This window comes from Arvicanthis niloticus, chromosome 16, assembly GCF_011762505.2.
Source record: "Arvicanthis niloticus isolate mArvNil1 chromosome 16, mArvNil1.pat.X, whole genome shotgun sequence".
Lineage (NCBI taxonomy): Eukaryota > Metazoa > Chordata > Mammalia > Rodentia > Muridae > Arvicanthis > Arvicanthis niloticus.
This window is the reverse complement of record NC_047673.1, coordinates 62,142,322-62,162,266: the sequence shown is the minus strand read 5'-3', so window position 1 is coordinate 62,162,266 and position 19,945 is coordinate 62,142,322. Positions and strand designations below refer to the sequence as shown.

Sequence of the window (19,945 nt, the reverse complement as noted above, 5' to 3'; positions counted from 1 at the left end):
ATTTTCAAAGAATTAATAAAATTCTTTGTCTAAAATTATATAAGGGCATGTAGTGAACATTTTTTTGGTTTGCCTGGCACCTGAGTCTCACTTCTCTTTCGGGAACTTTTTAATTTATAAAATGTAGAGTTTACCAGCCACTACAAAAGTAGGAGCTTCCAGATAGCAAATGTGTAACCTCCCTTGGAGATGTGATATGTGGATATATAACCTTGGGCTGGCCATTCTGAAGTATCAAACATTGAATTAGAAGCTAGAGATGAAAAGATAAAGTGGGGAAAAGTTACTTTGGTGGTGGAAATACAAAAATGACAACTACTATTATTATGTCACTAAGCACAGCAGAAGCAGTTGGCAGGGGTGGAGTCTATGCCTAGTGCTGTAGACAATGTTCACACAACAGTGACAACCAGCATGGTAGCTTTGCCATTTTAGCCATGGTCCTAGCCACAGTCTATTCTTCCTTTATCCTCCTTACTTTCAGAGAAGGTGAGTGATGGCTATTTTTGGCTGTCAACTTGACTACATCTGAAATGAACTATAATCCAGAAATGGAGAACACCTGGGAGAGATTATTTTTGCTTGGGTGAATCCACTTCTAGTCTGGACCTTTGAGGTTGGAAGACACACACCTTTGATCCAGATCTAAGATGGAGAAACACATGCTTTTGATCTGGATCTTGAGTCAGGAAGATACAACTTCAACTTGGTCCACACCTTCTGCTGAAAGCCTATATAAGGACATGGAAAAAGGAAGCTTTTGCTCTTTTCCTGGTTGCCCTCGCCTTGCTAACATACCCATTCCTTTACTAGCATTAGAGCCTACTTCTTTGAGATTCCAATTGAGACATCCATTCTCAGTTGTGTACTGAGAATCTACTGGATTCTTGAAATTTCTGGTTACAGCCAGCCATAGTTTGATTAGATTGACTGCAGCCTGTAAATTATTCTAATAAATCCATATATATATATATATATATATATATGAGAATATTTATTATATCCAATACATATTCATTCTATATGTTTGTTACTCTAGCGTACCCTAACAAAGAAGATTTTTTTAGAATATCCTAGTAGTTATTTGAATCAAATAACATATTTTCAATGTTTCTTTCTTACATAAAAAAATCCAAAGTTGGCTTTTGTTGAGTATAATTAGCAATACTTTGATATAAGTTAGTAACACAGAATAGGATACATGGAGCAATAGGACTTACACTGTGAATTATCTAAATACAAAAAGGTACAGGGTAATGGGACATCTGAGTTTTGAGCCGGGCAGTTGATGTTCTTTGTTATGCAATGATATAATAGGGTTTTGTGTGTGTGTGTGTGTGTGTGTGTGTGTGTGTGTGTGTGTGTGCATGTGTGTAGCAAGTGTCTTCCTCTGTCACTCTCAGGGGACTTGACATTTATGCCAGGCTGGGAAGGCTAGGGAGCAATGTCTCAGGACCTGTGTCTCTGTGTCACAGGCACACTCAGACACACTCCTCTTTCAATGGACACTAGGAGTTCGAACCCAGATCTTTATGTTTGCAAAGAAAGCACTATTATCCATTTAGACCTCTCCCCATCTCCACGATGGTTATTTTTAAAGTATTTGTCAAAGTTGTGCAAGAAGAACAATAAGTTGAAAGATGGCCTCTCTGAGGGCAGACAACATGAAGAAAAAAGGACTTTACACAGATTACCTAAAACCTGTTATCTAAGAGACTGAACATCTAATCATTTGGAACTGTTCAATCAAAAATAATTTAATTTTCTATTTGAGGTTAAATTTACTACTACACAGAGGTATGCAGTGAGATAGGAAGTGGGCAGTAGACCTGCATGTCCACAGGAGGCCTAGGTTATAAAATGGCCTCAGAACCAACGGAGAGAGAATCTTCAGGATCCAGAGTTCTGCTCAAGGGAGTAGTAAACAGAGAACTTAAATTCAAAAGTCCTTTGAAGAAGTGAAAAAAACCTCCCTGGGCCGAGTTCCTCTGAGTATCCCAGGCAACTTTACAGCAGCATCACCAAACATTGCTGCTTTGACTTAAACAGAATGCTGCTTGCTGAGAACCGTACTTTGAAGAACCTTGGATGGATTCCACTCTGTTGTTTGAAGCTTAAGAGGGTCCAAAATCATCTTCAAGTCTATTGAATTACTAGCTTGAGTTTTGCAAATAAAATATCAGTTATTTTATAGAATGATCTCAGACAATAAAGATTTCATTCTTTATGCTTTGTTCCCTCTTTATGTAGAGGATGAGAGAGAAACTGAGGCACAGAACTCTTGGTCTTGAGGTTATCAGAATTAACTTCCAGAATAAAGTACAGAGAGTCAAACTGAAAATGTCTCCAGTCTTTGTACCTTGTGCGCAGCCATCTGAGAAGGAGTCTTTGTCCTAGTTGTTTTTTTGTTGTTGTTGTTGTTGTTTTGGGGTTCTGTTATCCAACCCAGCAAAGAGTGAGATGTCTGAACTCACATTATGCATTTTATCTGCCACAGCAAGGATGGAACAACGCTATATCAAAGGATCTCTGCTTCACTTCTGTGTCAGCTGCAGAGCAGGCTACATGCTCCAGAAGCCTCACTTCCTCATCTACTTCACAGGCATGCCTGTGCAGATCCATCACCAAGGAACTGATTGGAGAAGGGTACAGATGTGCAGTTTCTGTCACAGAGAACTTGGTACCTGGGGCCCAGTTCAGTGTGTCTTTTGGTTCTTCTATCCTCCTTCAAAAAGTCCTTTCACTGGGTCTATGGGTCAGCTCTCTGGCAGTGTCACACTGGCATAAACTGTGGTGGGGTTAAATTCCTATGGACAAAGAAGAAGGAATAGAGAGAAGTTTCACAGGCAGCATTCCCTGGGGAAAGGAAAGGCTTAGAGTTCATGCAGCATAGCACTATGCTTACGGGATGACACTGTCTGGACATTGCTAGAGCCAGCACTCGGGTCTCCAAGTGTTTGCCTGCAAATTTGGTTATATCTGTCTTCCAAGCATAAGTATGCCATCAGAGAAATGAGAGATTTGCTCCTAGTTATCTGAAGACTGGCATTGCCCCCCCTTCTCCTCCCTTTCCTCTCCCACCCCTCTTCTTCCCTCCCTCCACTCCCTCTCCTCCTCTGGAAGAAACTTTCTTAAATCAGGACTTCTGTCATGCCATGATATGCTGTGTCTTCCCTTTCATGATAGATTGAATCCTCTGAAACTGTAAGCCAAAACAAATCTCCCTTAAAGTTGTTCTCTTACATATTTTGGTCATAGTAATACAGAAATAGTTAATAGATGTTTCATAAGGCAAGGAGAGTCAAAGAAAAAAGAGACAAGCAAGTTCACATCATGGCAGATAGGAAACATTAAAGCAGGATGCCAAAAGAAACCAGAGCAACATCTATCCTGTTTCAAAAACATACGATGGGTGGGCTTCTTCCTCCAACAAGGCCTCACCACCTAGCTTTTCCATCTTTTAACACTATGGTTACATTATGAGGCCATCATAGATCAGGAACCTGTCAATCAGATCAGAACCTTCATTATCTACTGCCCCTGGAAATACCCTCAGAAACACACCCTTGGATGACTCTCAGAGAGATACTAGCCAGTAGATAGGAACCCACAGCTTCTGAGATGGAATCAAGGGTTTGTGTGAGTCCTCACTAACCCTGGCTGCAGTTTCTCCTTGCTCCTTGTGTGATCTAGACCACTCTCATAGTCTACCGCTCACCAATCTGTTTCATTCCATCTCAACTCAAAAATAAAGTAAAATAAAATAAGTAATAAAATCCTTTTTCCCCTTCTTCTCTGTCTCTTATCAGACATTCAGTGAGGAGAGGCAGAGATATGTCACCTGGACAGACTCTGGGGCAGGCTCTGTGGCAGCCACGTAAATGGTCGTGCAGGGGTCCTGATCTGTCAGGGCATCATGAAGTTTCTTCTCTTGAGGCTACAAAAGAAGCAAAGAAAGCAGATTAGTTGAGCAAAAAGCTGGGTCCCATCCACCTTGCCCCACAGAAAAGCAGTTCAGGTTCAAAAGCTCCTTAGCCAGTTACTCTAATTTCCTCCCTGGTGAGAATACTCCCAAACTTGCCTGCAGGTCACTGTAGCCACTCCCTGAGGTATCTCTCAGGGCTTACAACCTCCCAAGGCAACCTCATCCCTTGTTAATACTTTAAAAAAAAAAAGTTTACCGAAGTTGCCATACATTTCTTAGATAATAGAGTTTGGAGAAAAATTTAATTTAATGAAACATTTCTGACTAGGGATGCGATGGTAGAAGAGCACATAAAAACAGTTTACTAATCAACTTTTATTCACTGATACAACCCTTCCTTCTCTTCCTGATTAAGAAAATTTTAGTGTGACCAGATCTAAATACAGGAATAAATGGCTTTAGTAGATAACCCGCACTTTCTGCATTCAGTTGGGAAAGTTTACAAAGCAGAGTGTGATAGAAACCACCAGAGTTCTACTGGAGCTGTTGCTGAATTCCCCTTTAGGATTTTTATCTAGGTATAAGGAGTTAGCAATTTGTGTTTAAAGTAACTCCTTATACCTAGGAGTTACTTTAAGGGCAGATTTTTGTTTCTCCTATCTTCATTTGGGGTCGCAGACTTTTATGTCTCCAGGAATTGGAACAACATCAGGTGTATAAGTTGTATAACTCATTTCTGCATATTCTTTGTGAATGCGAATCCTTGAAGTTACTGCACAAAGGAGGAGCCATGATAAGCTCTGGAGCGGATCCTACCGGATAAGCAACAGCTGTTTAGTTCTCTATGTTGATATGTTCTGGTTTTGCTTTTTTGAGATGGACTTTCACTGTGTAGCCTTGGCTAGACTGGAACTCAATATATAGACCAAGCTAGCATCAAACTCAGAGAGATCTCCCTGCCTCAGCCTTCTGGGATTAAAGCCAGGCACCATGAAACCTGGCTGTTATTATGCTCTTTATACAGATATCATACAGCAATTATGATGAAAAAACAAATGCTAATTTTTGAATAATTCTCTGTTATCATCTTTATAATGATATAATACAATCATGATAAACATAAATAAAAGAAACTGTAAGGATGTGAGTCTGTACATATTGATATATAAAATAATAATGATGTCTTATAAATTTAAAATACATATAAATTAAAATCAATAAAACAGAATATAAATCAAGATGCAAAGTTATAGTGTAGTTAAAGTGTTGTACTGGAGGATAATAATAGGAACAAATGTGTGTTGAGAAGTCAGGGATGTATTTTATAATCTCTGGGGTATCCACTAAAAAATAGAGAAAACAGTTATTTAATTACTAATGCAACAGAGAATAAAGTAGAATAATAAAAATCTAATTTTAAAAAATCTTCTATCAAAAAAATGCAAATCTCAGAGACTTTCACCAGTAAGTTCTGCCAAATATATAAAGGAGAAATACAATAAATCCCAGCCAAATATTCCAGAGAATTACAGGGGAAAAATGCACTTGTTGGTGAGCTGACTTTCAGCCCCCAAAAGATTTGTACCACCAGAGTCAGGGTGTGGGATTAAGGCCTCCTCAGGTGCAGATAAGGCCAGAACATCAAGTTGAGGTCACTGGATCAGAGTGGATCCTACACCCAGTACGTGATGTCCTAAGAGTTGGAAAGGAAAAGCAGAGACACAGACAGGAAAGTTATGTGGAGCTGGAGGCAGAAATTGTGGTACAACCACAAACCAACCAAAGCTGAAGGTTGCCTGGCACCATCAGATCACACTGAGGTAAAGGAGTCTCTCAACCAGAAAGCTGTGGTCCTGCAAAGATGTCAGTTTCATTTTGGATCTATGGTCTCCGAAACGTATGTAAACAAAATTCTGGTTGTTTAAAGCAGAGTTTGTAATGATTTGCTTGGGCAGCTTGGGAGAAAGAATTCAAGCCTCAACCATTTGCAAGGTTAGCATAATTGTGATATCAAATCTCACAAAGTCATTGTGAGGAAGGAGGATGAGAGGCCAACGTCACCAGAAACTAACTGGGGAGAGGGGGAAAGCTGATAATAAAACAACAGGGAAATAAAAGCCTTGCTTTTTAAAGGACCAAACTAAATTTGTTCTACTCCAGAGTGCAAAATATGTTTGGCTCCTACAGTGGCAGATACAGTGAGGGAAAAATAACCTGAATGTTAGAGCCGCAGATGCAAGAAGGGTGTTGGTAAAATAGAACATCATCTTGTGATACTTTTTTTTTTTTTTTTTTTTTTTTTGTCTAGCAAACCAGGAATAGAAGATAATGATTTATGTTTGTTTGTTTGTTTGTTTGTTTGTTTGTTTCTTTCTTTCTTTCTTTCTTTCTTTCTTCTTTCTTTCTTTTCCAGCATTGGAACTGATGCCAGGTCTTCATTGAATGCTCAGTACTTCATCACTGAGTTAAATCTCTAGCCTCAGACAATATTCTCTCTTTTTTTTTTTTTTCATTTAATTTTTGAGACTTGTAGGTAGCCTATGTTAGTTTGAAACTTTTTACATAATTCAAGCTAGCCTTGAATTTGCCATAATCTTGCCATCACCTCCCAAGTGCTAGGATTACAGGCTATGCTTAGCCTGCCAATATATTTTTGATTTATCTTATTTTTAAGTGTGTGTGTGTGTGTGTGTGTGTGTGTGTGTGTGTGTGTGTGTGTGTGTAGGGGGATGCTCAGACTGACTAATAAGAGGTACATGCACAGGAAAGCATGTGCCTGCAGAGGCTAGAACAGGGAGAGCATTGCATCCCCTGGAGCTGGTGTTACAAGTGCATACATGGATGTAACCTGCCAGACTGGGAACTGAACCCAGGTTCTCTAAAACAAGCAGTATACATTATTAACCCTTGACTAATCTCTAGGTCTCAACAATATTTTTAATGTGGAAAAGAGCTTACTAGAAAAACTTCAGCAAAAATACTTAATGATGGTATATTCAAAGTTTTTCTTTCAAACCTGGAACCTTATAAGACTTCTGTTACTGGTTCTGGCCACCACCATGTGGGAAATCTCAGCCAGTGAAACAGGGCAAAGGAAAGCAGATGGAGCTCTATGGTTTGGAAAAGAAAAGCTAATTCTTTGGAGATAATGCAATGGTGTTGGAGAAAACCCAAGTCATTAACAAACAAATGTGAGAACTTATAAACCAGTTCAGCAGTGTTGCTAACACGAAGTTGATGTACAAAAGTTAGTTTTTGATATGTCGATAGCAAATAACTAGGAACTAAATTTTTTTTTTGAAAAAGGTGGTGTTGATAATGTTTTAAAATATAAAATGCCAATTGACAAATTAGAAAGATATTATTTGGAAAACTATAAAATGTCACATAGAGAAACTAAGTAAGACTTAAAGGATAGGAAAGATTCAAAACAATGAAGATGTTTACTCTCCTCATTGGTCTGTTTGGCACTAATTAACATCCTAGTAATATTTAGTGAGAAGGGCTTAACAAATTGATTTTGAACTATCTATCAAATGCAAAGTACCAAAATTGGTCAAAAACGCTTGAAGAAAAAGACCAAATGTCGAGACTCATTTTATCAGATATCACAGTTTATATCTCTAATCAAGGCTGTGGACAATGGGACAGAATACAGAACATAAAATAGAACCACACATAAATGGGACCTCAAATTATAATGAACGTGGCATGGCAGTTGGGGAACAATCTGTACAACAAATGACCAATAGAATATACACATGTGGGAAAAAAAAGAAAACTTAGCTCTTCCTATTAAAAACTCAAAAATATTTCTTAGGTATATAACAAACAAATGTAAAAGAGGATGCTGAAAGAGTATTTTTATTACCCAGGACTGAGAAAAGCTTCTCCAACAGGTTATTAGAACTGACAACTGTAAAGGATGAGGTTATAACTTGTTCTATCCTGACATTAAGAAGTATTTTTATCAGTACATCTTGCTGAGAAGTTACTAAGGCAAGCCACACATGATATGGATCTAACCTCGAAAGGGCTCGCTTCTAAAACGGCCTTTTGGTTTATACAAAGGTAAATGGGTAAGAGATTTGAAAGCCGGTGATTTTAATATGGCAATAAACATATAAGAAGTTGTTACTTATCAGGAAAAAAGCCATAATAAGACCTCCTGGCTGGCATGGATAAAAGTCTGCTAGTAACAATTTTTGGCTAGCATGTAAACTATTAAGACTCATTTATTGGAAATGTAGATTGACTCCCACTCTGAAGAATTGGGGAATCCAAATACTCTCATAATTCAGCAAATTTACTTCTAGACTTGTGCCCATCAAATATGTAGATATGTTCATATGAATTTCATAACTGTAATGTTCATAACAGCCTCAAACTTGAAATATCTCAGATGTCCATTAATGGATAAAAATATTCTAAAATAGTACATTCATACACTGATAGTTGATAAACCAATGAGAATTCAAAAACATGCATGAATTTTGTAACCAGATGCAGAAATCAATGGGTTCTATTTTTATAATGGTCAAGAAAAATATAATTCATACTTTAAGAAGGGAGGATTGTGGTTATCTTTGGGGAGGAGACAGGCAGCTGTGGTGTCTGGAGGTGTCTGGAGGTGTTCTGGAGGGAATGGCAATGTGAGTGGTACTTTATGGGTAGAAGACTCAAACTGAAAGATACAATTTTTTCTCAAGTAGGTCAGTAGGTTTGATACAATCCTACTTTTTGTTTTATACTTCTTGAGAAGCTGATTCTAAAAGACACACTCAGCTAGGTGTACATTTGGGCAAGAGAGTACTGTTGGGTCTCTCATGGTTTTAAATGGAAGTTTGTTCTCAATAGTTGTCCATGGGTGAGGTAATAAACCCAGCAGGCCGTGAGCAGGCAGCAGAAAGAAATTTGCCCAGCACTGTCTCCTGGCCCTCGGAGATTTATTTATTGTATTATTATACAATTATCTTTACTTTCATAACTTTTACTCAAGAATATGCTCCCACCGCATCATAAAAGGATAGACAGTGGGCTAATCCCCTCCCTAGAGTTAGCTATGTCTAGAAAACAACAGGGTCTAGCAAGAATCCTGTAAACTCCCCATCTTTCACTGCTGACATATCTGTTCCCTGACTCCATCATGTCTCACGTCTTCCCATCACTTCTTGCTTAGTTCAGTGGTCATGTTACCTCAGCTTTTCCCCCCTCTTCCTTATTCAACATGTGTCATCTTTCATTTGAACCCTCTCTGACTAGAATTAGCAAGGTACTCCCTTTCTGGCCCTGACTGTACCCTGCAGATGCCTTTATTTGGAGCAGGCTGGCCAGGATACTACACAGTAGCTTTGCCAGATGTCCAGTGCTTTCTATGCTTTCAAACAATACAGGGGTCCAGTGACACTGGGGAGCTCTTGTTCCTGACTCTCCTACTTTCCTCAGTTCATCTACTCTAGATCCCTGCAGGACCATGGATGTGTGCAAAGCAGCCTATCAGAAATCCTGTGGAAAATATGACAGACACTCTCCAAGGGGAGCATAGAACTTACTCCTGATTTCTGTACTTGCGCATAAATGGTAAGGCTTTTTTCTTCTACTGGTGGCTGGCAGTGATTTGGTTTACCTGGAGAGAAAGAAACACAGTGGTTACCATCCTCTAGTCCTCAGTGTGAGCTCTCAGTTCAGTTTTGTCTGGCCTTTCCTCTCTACCGTATAGTCATCTCCCCCCAGCACTGCCATAAGAATGAGGCACGAGTTCTTAGCCTCTCCTTGTTCATTCACAGCATTAGATCGGTTACTTGTTCTGTGCAGACCTGTATCCCTACCTAGCAAATGAAATTTGAAACGCCGGTCTCATAGGGTTACTGAGAAACCGAACAAGACGACTCTTGCAAAGCACCCACACCGGTTACTCTAGCAGATATCGAGTGTCCAATATGTGCTGAGCACTTTCTTCTCAACACCTCAGCCCCTCTCTCTTCCTCCTCCCTCCTCTTCTTCCTTCTTCTCCTCCTATACTCCACTCATTGCCAAAACATGGCCTCATTCTATAGCCCAAGCTGCCTTCAAACTCAAAATCCTCCTTGCCTCAGTCTTTCAAGTACCAGGACTGGAGCAGATGCCATGACTCCCAGAGCTTTGGGTGCCATTTCATTGCTGTCGTATTCAGTTACTTTAATCTTTAGTTCTGTGTGTTATCTGTTCTCCTGAGCGGGTTCTAGGTTTCCTGAGGTCACAGCTTGTTATTTATAGTATGTCTTTTATTCTCCAGCTGGCTTGACTCACAGCTCTGTCTATTTCTGGAGGGCTTGCTGTGTGTATATGGGATGGTGGTAAAGGGGAATGATCCAGTTAGAAGCATCTAGAAAACAACTCAGAACTACCACTCTTACTTACACTCATAATCTAGAAAACTAGCTCGGGGTCTGAGGTCTTCGTACATTAATTAATTGTTAAACATTTTTAAGTTACAAAGAAACTCATCATAAAAATTCAAGTAGGATAGAAATACATAACTGTAACTTCTTCTCCCTCATTAACCAACTTCATTTCATTCCCAGAAGTAACCAATTAAAAAGCTCCCTGTATGCCCATCTTTGGACAATATAGTGTTTTCTGTGAAGACATCAATAGTCCCTCTGCATAGGCTAATAGTCACAGTGGCGAGCAAGTACTTGAACTGTGTGAGCAGTGAACCAAGACACCATTACTTAACAGTAATTTGATTAAATATACTGGATGGCACAGTGTTAGATACTGGTTATATTTTATAGGTTTTTCTCCTTTTTTATACAAATGGTATTCTCGGCTTTTCATGCTGTATGTACTTTTCCTAACACTGAACCTCCTCTTGCATGCATCATGCACTAGCCCATATGTGGACAGGCAGGAGCCTGCCCTGTGGAGGACTTGCAGGGGACTGTTGCAAGATATAGGTTGAGTATGGATGCTCATGTTAGAAAAAGCCATAGTTTTTAGAGTAAAGTTACTAATGTCGATTAGCTTATCCTCTTCTAAAGCTGGGAGCCTATCACTGAGAGAAGAAGTACACTCTGGTCTGGAAGAGAAACCCAGTCTTGTGCTGTGAGTGTGGTGGAAGAGCTGATTTGGGGTGTGGTTCTCGGTGAGGAAACAGTGGGCAGTCACTGGGGAAGTTCAAGGAATTCTAGCGAAGTCAGTGGGTGATTTTCCTTTGTGGGCATAGCATACCAGATTGTTCTAATCTCACTGGTGAGTGAGCGAATAGTGTGTGTGTGTGTGTGTGTGTGTGTGTGTGAGAGAGAGAGAGAGAGAGAGAGAGAGAGAGAGACAGACAGACAGACAGACAGATAGACACAGAGAGAGATGCATAAAAGAGACAGGTACGCGGAGAGACAAAGACAGAAAGAGAGAGACAGGATAGAGACAGAGGAAAACAGAGAGAGAAAGACACAGGCATGCAGAGAGAAAGAAAGCCAGAGTCAGCAGAGACACACAGAGAGAGGAAGAGTAAGAATTGGAGGGTAGGGGTCATAGGTTCTCAGCAGGGGTTGGGGGTAGGAGGAGGGTGCAAAGTATTTCTATGAGATATATTTTCATTCCAAATCCACTCGAGTTTGCAAAATGAGACCTGTTTGCCCAGCCCCCTTCTAGGTTCAGTCAGGGATACAAATTGAGAATGTACTCAAGTCTTCTAGTGACTTTCAGCCTTGCAGGCCCTCTCAGGTCAAAACTTAGAATTGGCAGGACAGTCCCAAATGATCAAAAAGACCACTGAATCGAGATAATTTAGATTCTTTCTTTCTGTCTCCTCCCTCCCTCCCTTTCTTCCATCCTCCTCTTTTTCAGTACAGAAACAGATTTTCAGAAACCAGATCAACTTGGCTCCCTGTCAGCCAAGCCTTAGGATGTTATGGAAAAGACCTGAGTCCTAGGCCGTAGCCTTCAAGGCAGCATTAGCATTTGCTATACTGTAGTTGTAAAACCAGAGAATTTTTTTTCTTTTTAATTTTTATTTTTGAGACATGGTTTCTTTGTGTAACTCCGCCCATTCTGGAACTCACTCTGTAGATCAGGCTGGCCTCAAACTCAAAAGAGAGATCTTCCTATCTCTGCCTTCTGAGTGATGGGATTAAAGGTGCATCTAAGAAGTTGTCTTATGTGACTGTAGCTTCAAGTACTTTAAACCTGCTGTTACTACTGTTTCTAGAATTTTCCAGTATAGCTCTTTGCTAGCCTTAAGACTTAAACATTTGCCTACTCACATCAAGAGCTATATCTGCTTATAGATGTGTGTGTATACATGTGCATCGTGCAGGAAAACCACTGTGTGGTGCTTTCTGTGTATGAGTTTGACAATCACCACAGCAATGCCACAAAGGGGATAATATCCTTGCTTTGCAGATGGTGAGAAGTTTGCTTGGTTACACAGCTCATTGGTGGCAAAGTACATTTGAATGTTGTCTAAGGCCAAAGTCCCACATTAGTTTATTTGGGGATGGGTCTTAGTATGTAGCTCAGGGCTGATCTAGAACCCATGGGCTGGAGTGATCATCCTATCTCAGATTTGCAAGCAGCTGTTACTACAGACTTGTCTCACTGCACTCTTAACTAGTGTATTCCCTTGGGGGGGGGGGAACTAAGCTAAAACTCTTCAGATTCAGGAGGCATTTTGGAGCAGATACCACTAGACACTGCCAACAGAACCACTTGAGCAGTATTTTGTGGAGGGCGTAGCAACTGAGTGTAGATGTTGGTGCAGGCTTACGAGGCATAAATGGTGCCTGGAAAAGGTGGATATGTTTAGAGGGTGAGTGGATGTGGGCTTTAGTGGGGGGTTGTGGGGGAGGGAAGCACTGCTCCCTCAGAGCTCAGCCACGTGCTGAGCAGAACACCATGTGGAATGTACGTGAGAAAACAGCATAGCTTTGCTAGCTGGGCTAGAGGGAAAACTCCATCTGCTTTCTTAGCCCCCATATCTCACTGCTTACTGATAAGGCTAAGTAGATCCACTCCCAAACCCTTAGCTCTCAACAGAACTTTTATCTGAATAACACACCCCACCCCCACCAGCTCAGTGAACTCTTCAGGGGAGGAAATGAGATAGAGGTAAACGTCTGTGCTGCGATTGTCATCTTATATAAGCAAAACCAACATCAACGTGCTGAGGTAAGGGCTTTCCTAAGACTGTATACGGATGACATTGATCTGTATCTTGTTCTGCCCTCATTAAAGGAAGGCCAACCAGGACATCTGAGTCAGGATGCTCTGATCCAGATGGGTGAGTGGTAGTCAGTAAGGCTGAGAGTGCACATAGCCCTGAGATAGTGAATAACAGGATGATTTGGAAGAAATACCAAGCACTTAAACTTAAACCTTGCCGTTTTTAGCCTACCCTAGGACATGTTTCCTGGATGGATCCAAGAGGCCTCTGAATTCTGTTCTCTAGCAAATCTCAGTATGGTATGCCTCCTGTTTTGATTCCTCTAGCCTTCTGTACCAGCCAAACTTCAGTGCTGAGTTTAGATTATCTGCACAGTGTCTCCTACACTAGACACGTGTGGCTCTTTCCTCTGCTGATTCCCTGAACCTCGTACAGGAGCCTAGCAGACCAGAATTGTGCTGAACTGGACAAGATCTCAAGATGTCTTCATAATTTTTCACAAGGCTCCCAGCCAAAAAAACTAAAGTAGTAAGATTGAGTTCATGCTTAAAGTGAGATTATACAAGATCTTATTGTCTACATACAGGAGTTGGTGCTTGCATAAAATCTATTCCAGTTACCGCAAGTGCCTTGAAATACAGCCTACCTTGTCTTTTCACCACTATTATTGCCGTGGAAACCAGGATGATGATTATAATGACCACACATGGGGCAACAGTATATGGTATCCATGAACTCGATTCTGAAAAAAAAAAAAAAAGGTCAAAGGTCAATAGCAAATGCATTGTGTGTTCACTCCCAGAAGAAAGGGAAATGATCCTCACCCCCCCCCCAAAAAAAAGAGGGGAGTGAGCCTCCGTTTCTGTATCTGTCTCCCCAGGGAGAAGTTTGCTTGCATGGCTTTAGAGATCAGCTTTAGAGCAGTAAGGTTTCCATGTCTACCTTTTTACCCTCACTTTATTTACCAGCCCTGACTTCCCATTTCTAATTTCATAAAGATGTTTCTAAATAAAATGCTTTTTTCCCCTTGTTTAAAATTAACATATCGATCTCTCTCCTAAGCCAATCTCTTGTCCTGCTCCTCCATTTTAAAATATCTAATGTGTTATGTGTCCATTTTTGGTGAAAGGGATATGGCGGTCCAGTGCGCTTGTCCCCATGCCCCCAAACTACTCCCAAGAGACAATCTGGGGGAAGAAATCTGCTTTTCTTCTTAACAAATAAACACAATAGTGCTATTATTACCTCTCAATGCAAATAACTATGTTGAACCCACCAGACCTGAACCAAAAGAAACACATGCACTGTTTCCTGCCTATTGTTATCCCATTCTAAATTAGCAAAGCTAACTGAGGCTTGAAATCACATAGCCAAATTTTGTAGCTTTCTCTCTTTCAGCCACTGGGCTTAATTCTTTTGAACCAAGAACACCACTTTGTAAAATCAACCTTTGTCTCAACAAGATATATGGCTCACTAACATAATATTGGGCACATGTAAGTACTTACAGTCGGATGCTTTTGATAGCAAATCTGATAATGTATTTAATCAAAACAATCTTAAGGAGTAGATACTTTTATTATTTCCTTTTTATAGGCAAGGAAGCATCATGAAGAAAGTCTAGGGCTAGAGTCAGCAACAGGAGAGAAAACACGATCAAATACGAAAGACAGACTTCCTGGGAATCAGAGAGACTCCTGGACTTGGAACAGGCAGTGAGGTCCCACTCAAAGCACCAGGTTTCTAAGTAATGGCACTAAGTTCTAGTGTTACTAGAGAGACAAATGCAGCATCAGGAATTAACACTAATGTGTAGGGGCACTTTATAAAGTTGACTGTGAAAGAAATGGGGGTTTAGCCAGGTGGTGGTGGCGCACGCCTTTAATCCCAGCGCTTGGGAGGCAGAGGCAGGCTGATTTCTGAGTTCAAGGCCAGCCTGGTCTACAAAGTGAGTTCCAGGACAGCCAGGGCTACACAGAGAAACCCTCTCTCAAAAAAAAAAAAAAAAAAAGAAAAGAAAAGAAATGGGGGTTTAAAAATATCCTACCCTGAAATATAAATATATATAAATATAAACTTCCTGGCTGTTGAAACTTTGAGGGGTACATCAGAAGTTGAAAGGAGGAACTAAGTGGATGACAAAGGAGCAGAGTAGTTGGAGGCACAATTCAGATGTTTGGAGAACTGATGAAAATATACACAGAAATCTGGTTTAAAAAAAAAAAAAAAACAACTCCAGCCCAAAAGCTACTAGAAGTGTTCTTCTGGGCTGGAAAGAGTTCTTTTCTGCCTAGGGTCTCTATATAGCCAGTCACAAGGCATCTCATTGCAATGACAGATTCTCTTCCTCAAGTAAACCATGTTTTAACCCTGCCAAACACCAACTTCAACAGTCTTGGTCCAAAAAAAGGAGAAAAGTTAGGTCTGGTGGCTTATGCCTCCAGTCCCACCACTCAGAAGGCTCAAATGGGAGAGCTGAAAGTTCAAGGCTGTGGAGTGAGCCTGCTTTAAAAACAAATAAATGAATGAATGAAAAAAATCATAGATAAGCAGAGCTGGCTTCGTTTAACACATAAAATGAGGATGACAGCAGCATGTGAGCTACTCAATCTGCATGACACTCTGAAGAGTATCTGGTGGCTGAGAACTCTCTATGTATGTACACACATGTAGGACTGACCAGGAGTCTAATTGGGACTCTTCGCTGTTAGTACCAGGGACGCACAGAGACAGTTCCCCAGTACAAGGTAAGAAGCAGAGACCACAGCCTGAGCTTCATTCACAAAGCTGTGGTGTTGGTCCAGCAAATCATGATCACAGTGCTTCTTATTTTGAGTTCCTCTTTCTTCTTCTAATATATATATCTTGAGAAAGTCTATAACAAACATGAATTTAAGACCAAACACCTGAACCACTTATATCATTTCCAACAATAATATTTCTTCTGAATTTCATATGAGATTTACAAAAAGACCAAAAACCAAGGCAACGCCCCTGAAACTGGAAAATAACAGACAACTGGCTTTCATGGAGACTTGCCTGCCAAATCCACCTTTCTCGCCTTCACAGGCCTCTGCTGGCAGCCCTGCTACCCACCTACTCACATAAGCCAACAACCTACTCACATAAGCACATGACTGAGGCTCCAGTGTGGTAACATCAGGCCTGTGTCTTTCTTTCCAGCATCTCAGGAGGATGAAATCAATCTGTTGCCTATCTCCTATGACATAAACGACCAGCTTCATCTAGATATGAGTGTCGATATGGAAGATGTGTTATCAAGTCTAAGCTTTCCCTTTGATGCTTAAGGTATGTATGGATATGTTGGTGAATTTTTTTTAATAGAACCATTGGCTAATGGAACTATATATAGTGTTTAGTTTACATGACCCACTGATTTCATGTTGAGAAAACAAGTATGTATAATGTTCAAGAAGACATCAGTGGCCCAGCTAGAAAGGGAGGAACTGTAGAGTTCAAGGTTTCTGATGGACTCTGGAGATGAGAGACTGATGCCCGGGGGAGTTAAGGCCTTTTGGGCGGTCAACCCATCTCTTTGCCATCTCCTTTCCACACTCTACTGCCCTTTCTGATGATGCTTCAGCTGTCCACCACACCTGCTCAGGCCCTATGCTCAGGCCTCTCTTCCTTAATCTGTGTCACCTTTCCTGGACATCCCAGTCTCATTCTGCCCTTTCCTCAAGACTTCAGCATCTCATGTAGTCGATGCCATTGAGCTTAGAACTCATGTTTTCCCACCATCATCTTTGCAAGACAAACCATTTTAAATGATAGTATTATAAATCAGACAGATGGATCCGGTACCATGTGTACCAATTAATAACTGTGTATCTCAGAGAATCTTTCATACCCCCTGAGGCCTGTTTTACCATCAATAAAATGAGCATAAAAATATTTAGTTCTGATGAACCACAATAATAATGTATATAAAGTGTTCAGATTTATCGCATGATCAATGAATATAACCTGCTTTTGCCAGTCTCAGTTCTCCAGTAAACTGCTAGGAGGCTGGAGATCATCTGTCATTAACAGAAAGCCTTCCCATCTATGCAGCAGGCCCCAAGGTGCCTATATTTAATGTTCATCCACTTGGTGCTATTCACTGACCATGGTATCAGCCCTGGGGAACTCAGGCACATATGGACACCATGCTGTCTATCTAGCTTGTTTGGGTCAGATTGTCCACAGTTGCCAAAGCTTCTGGAAATGCTTTCCTTGTGGTCCTCTGAGGGTTGTTCATATTGAGCTACTTGTGCTGTTCTTGTGCAAGGATTGACCTCTCCATCCATTTCCACACCAAACAGAAGCAAAATGGAAGAACTCTACACCAGGAATCTATGTGTTTCAGTCATCGGCAGAAGATCCGAAAGGTCTCAAGGAACAGAGTCTACTGTGAACTGGGAAAAACCATCCATCACCTGGTAGGCTCAGATCTTTCTCTCTTTCTCTTCCTTCCCCCTTTCTTTGTTGCTGAGAGGGGCTCTTTCATTGAGGCTAGGCTGGCCTAGAAATGTGCTGTGTGGCCTTGCAATCATCTTGTCTCAGCATCCCAGCACGAGTGTAAGAGACATATGCCTGTTCCCTTAGCTGCTACTCAGCTTCTGTATGAACAGTATCTTCCCATTTCTCAGAGCTTCTAGACCACATCTATATTCCTTGGGGGGGGGGGAGGGTCTGTCTGTCTTTTAGCGTCTACTAAGGCATGTCTTAAATACTGTCAATCCTCTAGAGAGAAAGTTTGTGGTAGTCTCTTTAAAAATGTTTTTTTAATCTAGTCAAACGAAGAAGACTTTGTCACCAAAATCCTACCTAGATATCTTTAAAGATATTTCTGTGTTTATTCTTTTTTTACACACCCTTATTCCATCAGATATAGGACATGAAAACACTACAATTTGATGTACTGAAATTACTGAATATGAAAGGATCATAGAGAACTGACACATATTCTTTTGTTAGAAGTTATCAGAGTGCTAACTACAGGAAGGTCTCAGAAGGCAGTGCTGGGTTACGTCCTGATTGCCCTCAGACAGGAGTCAAAGGAAGTACCGATGACCTACTTGACATAGCTTTGTAATAACAACACGAATCTGGAAGGTGTGCTTTTTGGAGGCACCCACAACATGTTACTTGTGTTCCCATTTTCAAACCAGAAGATCCCGCTCTCTCTCCTGTTGCTCATTCATGTAGTAAGGCCTCTTAGGATGGAGATTCTCAGAAATCTGATAAAAATCCTTGCCTCTACAGGCCTTTCATTCACACACACACAAAAACCAAAAAAAAAAACAAAACAACAACAACAACAACAGAAACAAAAACAAAAAACAAAAAAAGCACATCAACTAACTTTCTCTGTGTGTCTTTCTTTTTTCTTCCTTTCTTCCCTTCTTCCTTTCCTTTTCTTTCTTTCTTTTTTTTGAACCAAGTGTATTATGCCTTTCTCCCTGCAGAAACCTCTCAGAGTCAGCTAAGTGAGCTGACTGAAAACACCTGTGCTATTTAGAGGCACACGCATTTTACAAGTGTCTCCACCCTGTAGTCCTTCTCCAGTATTAGCTTCGAGTTGAGCAAGAAAACCTGCACAGAGCCACACCTCCCTCCCAGGAAAACGCTGGCAATCTTCTTTTCCTTTTTGTCTTTGAAAATTAGTTGTCACAGCAACACAAAAGCTTCTTGCCCTTCAAGTCCTTAAATCATATTATTTAAGGATGATTAAAAAGAAAACAACAGAACCCAAGCAACGAATGTAGTTCATCCCAGGAGCCTCTGAGATGCTCTCATAACGGTCTGAGAGTACCGGATCTCTTTCCTGCCTTTCATGTGGTTTTTCTCAGCAAGGTTTCTGGCATGGAGCACAGGTCCTTGAAGAAGCTGGCACTCTTCAAGAGATGCCTTCTTAGTGGTAGTTTCCAGTGAGAACTGGGGGTGGGGAGAGGATACCAATTTAAAGTTTGGGAACACCTAAGAAAGTTATTATATGGAATCCAAACCTTCTGGAAACACCTTCCACGGCAGCCTGTTCCACCTAGATAATGTTGCAAAGGATACTAGCCAATCATTTCTCCTATTCTTTCCTGGCAGTATAAGTCAGCTCTGGACACACGGCCACCCAACTAATAACTGTACTTCCTAGCTTTCCTGGTAAATGAGGCTGTAACCGACTTGAAATATCCCACCTCTTCCTTTTGTCACTGTTGTCGTGTTGGCTTGATGGGACTGATATTGGAGAGGATATGACCATGGGCATAGAACGTCTAGGTGACTATGGAAATGAGGCTTTGCTAGACTGGGGAAGGGGACACTGTGGAGCTCCAGTGTCAGCCTTTTCTTCCACTGAGCCAGCGTTCTGATAATTTCTTGAAAAAGTTCTTCCTTTTAGTGTGGGCCTCCGGGGCATTCCCTTCTAGCTGAATATTTAAGATTTTGAATCAATCATCCTCGCACAGACATAATACTTTCAAAACATACTGAATAAGGACAGCAGCAAGTCCCACACATCCCACACACTGTCACCCACATTAGCTTGCTTCACATGATCTGGATAAAGGTAAGGTCCAGGAATTTGGGCCTTGGCATAAAAGACTGTATTATAATGGACATTGAAGATGTACAAAATTTCTAAGTGGCCACCAGAACACAGGTGATTGTATGACTGAGGGCCTAGACAAATGTCATTAAAACTTCTTTCCAAGGAACAAATGTGCCCATGCACAGTTCAGTTGAGCTAAGGCCTCACATCAAAAGGACGTGCCAACATCACACTATTTTTGTTCTCAAAGTATCATGAATGACTTTGAGGTTTTCTTTCATTAAAGTGAAAATGTCTTCAGAACTAACTCTTCTGACTTACTGAT

At 40.8% G+C, this 19,945-nt stretch overlaps 1 protein-coding gene across 1 annotated transcript in view; it reads right to left on the bottom strand.

The window, feature by feature from the left end:
- Positions 1-1,133: 1,133 nt before the first annotated feature.
- Positions 1,134-19,945, bottom strand: part of Slamf1 (signaling lymphocytic activation molecule family member 1) — a 33,201-nt gene continuing 14,389 nt past the window's right edge. The window contains exons 4-7 of the mRNA XM_034520984.2: positions 13,717-13,812; positions 9,478-9,551; positions 3,842-3,937; positions 1,134-2,807 (exon numbers count right to left, since the gene is read on the bottom strand). Of these exons, the coding sequence (XP_034376875.1) occupies positions 2,757-2,807; positions 3,842-3,937; positions 9,478-9,551; positions 13,717-13,812 (317 nt within the window). The 3' untranslated portion in view covers positions 1,134-2,756. The remainder of the gene's footprint in view (positions 2,808-3,841; positions 3,938-9,477; positions 9,552-13,716; positions 13,813-19,945) is intronic.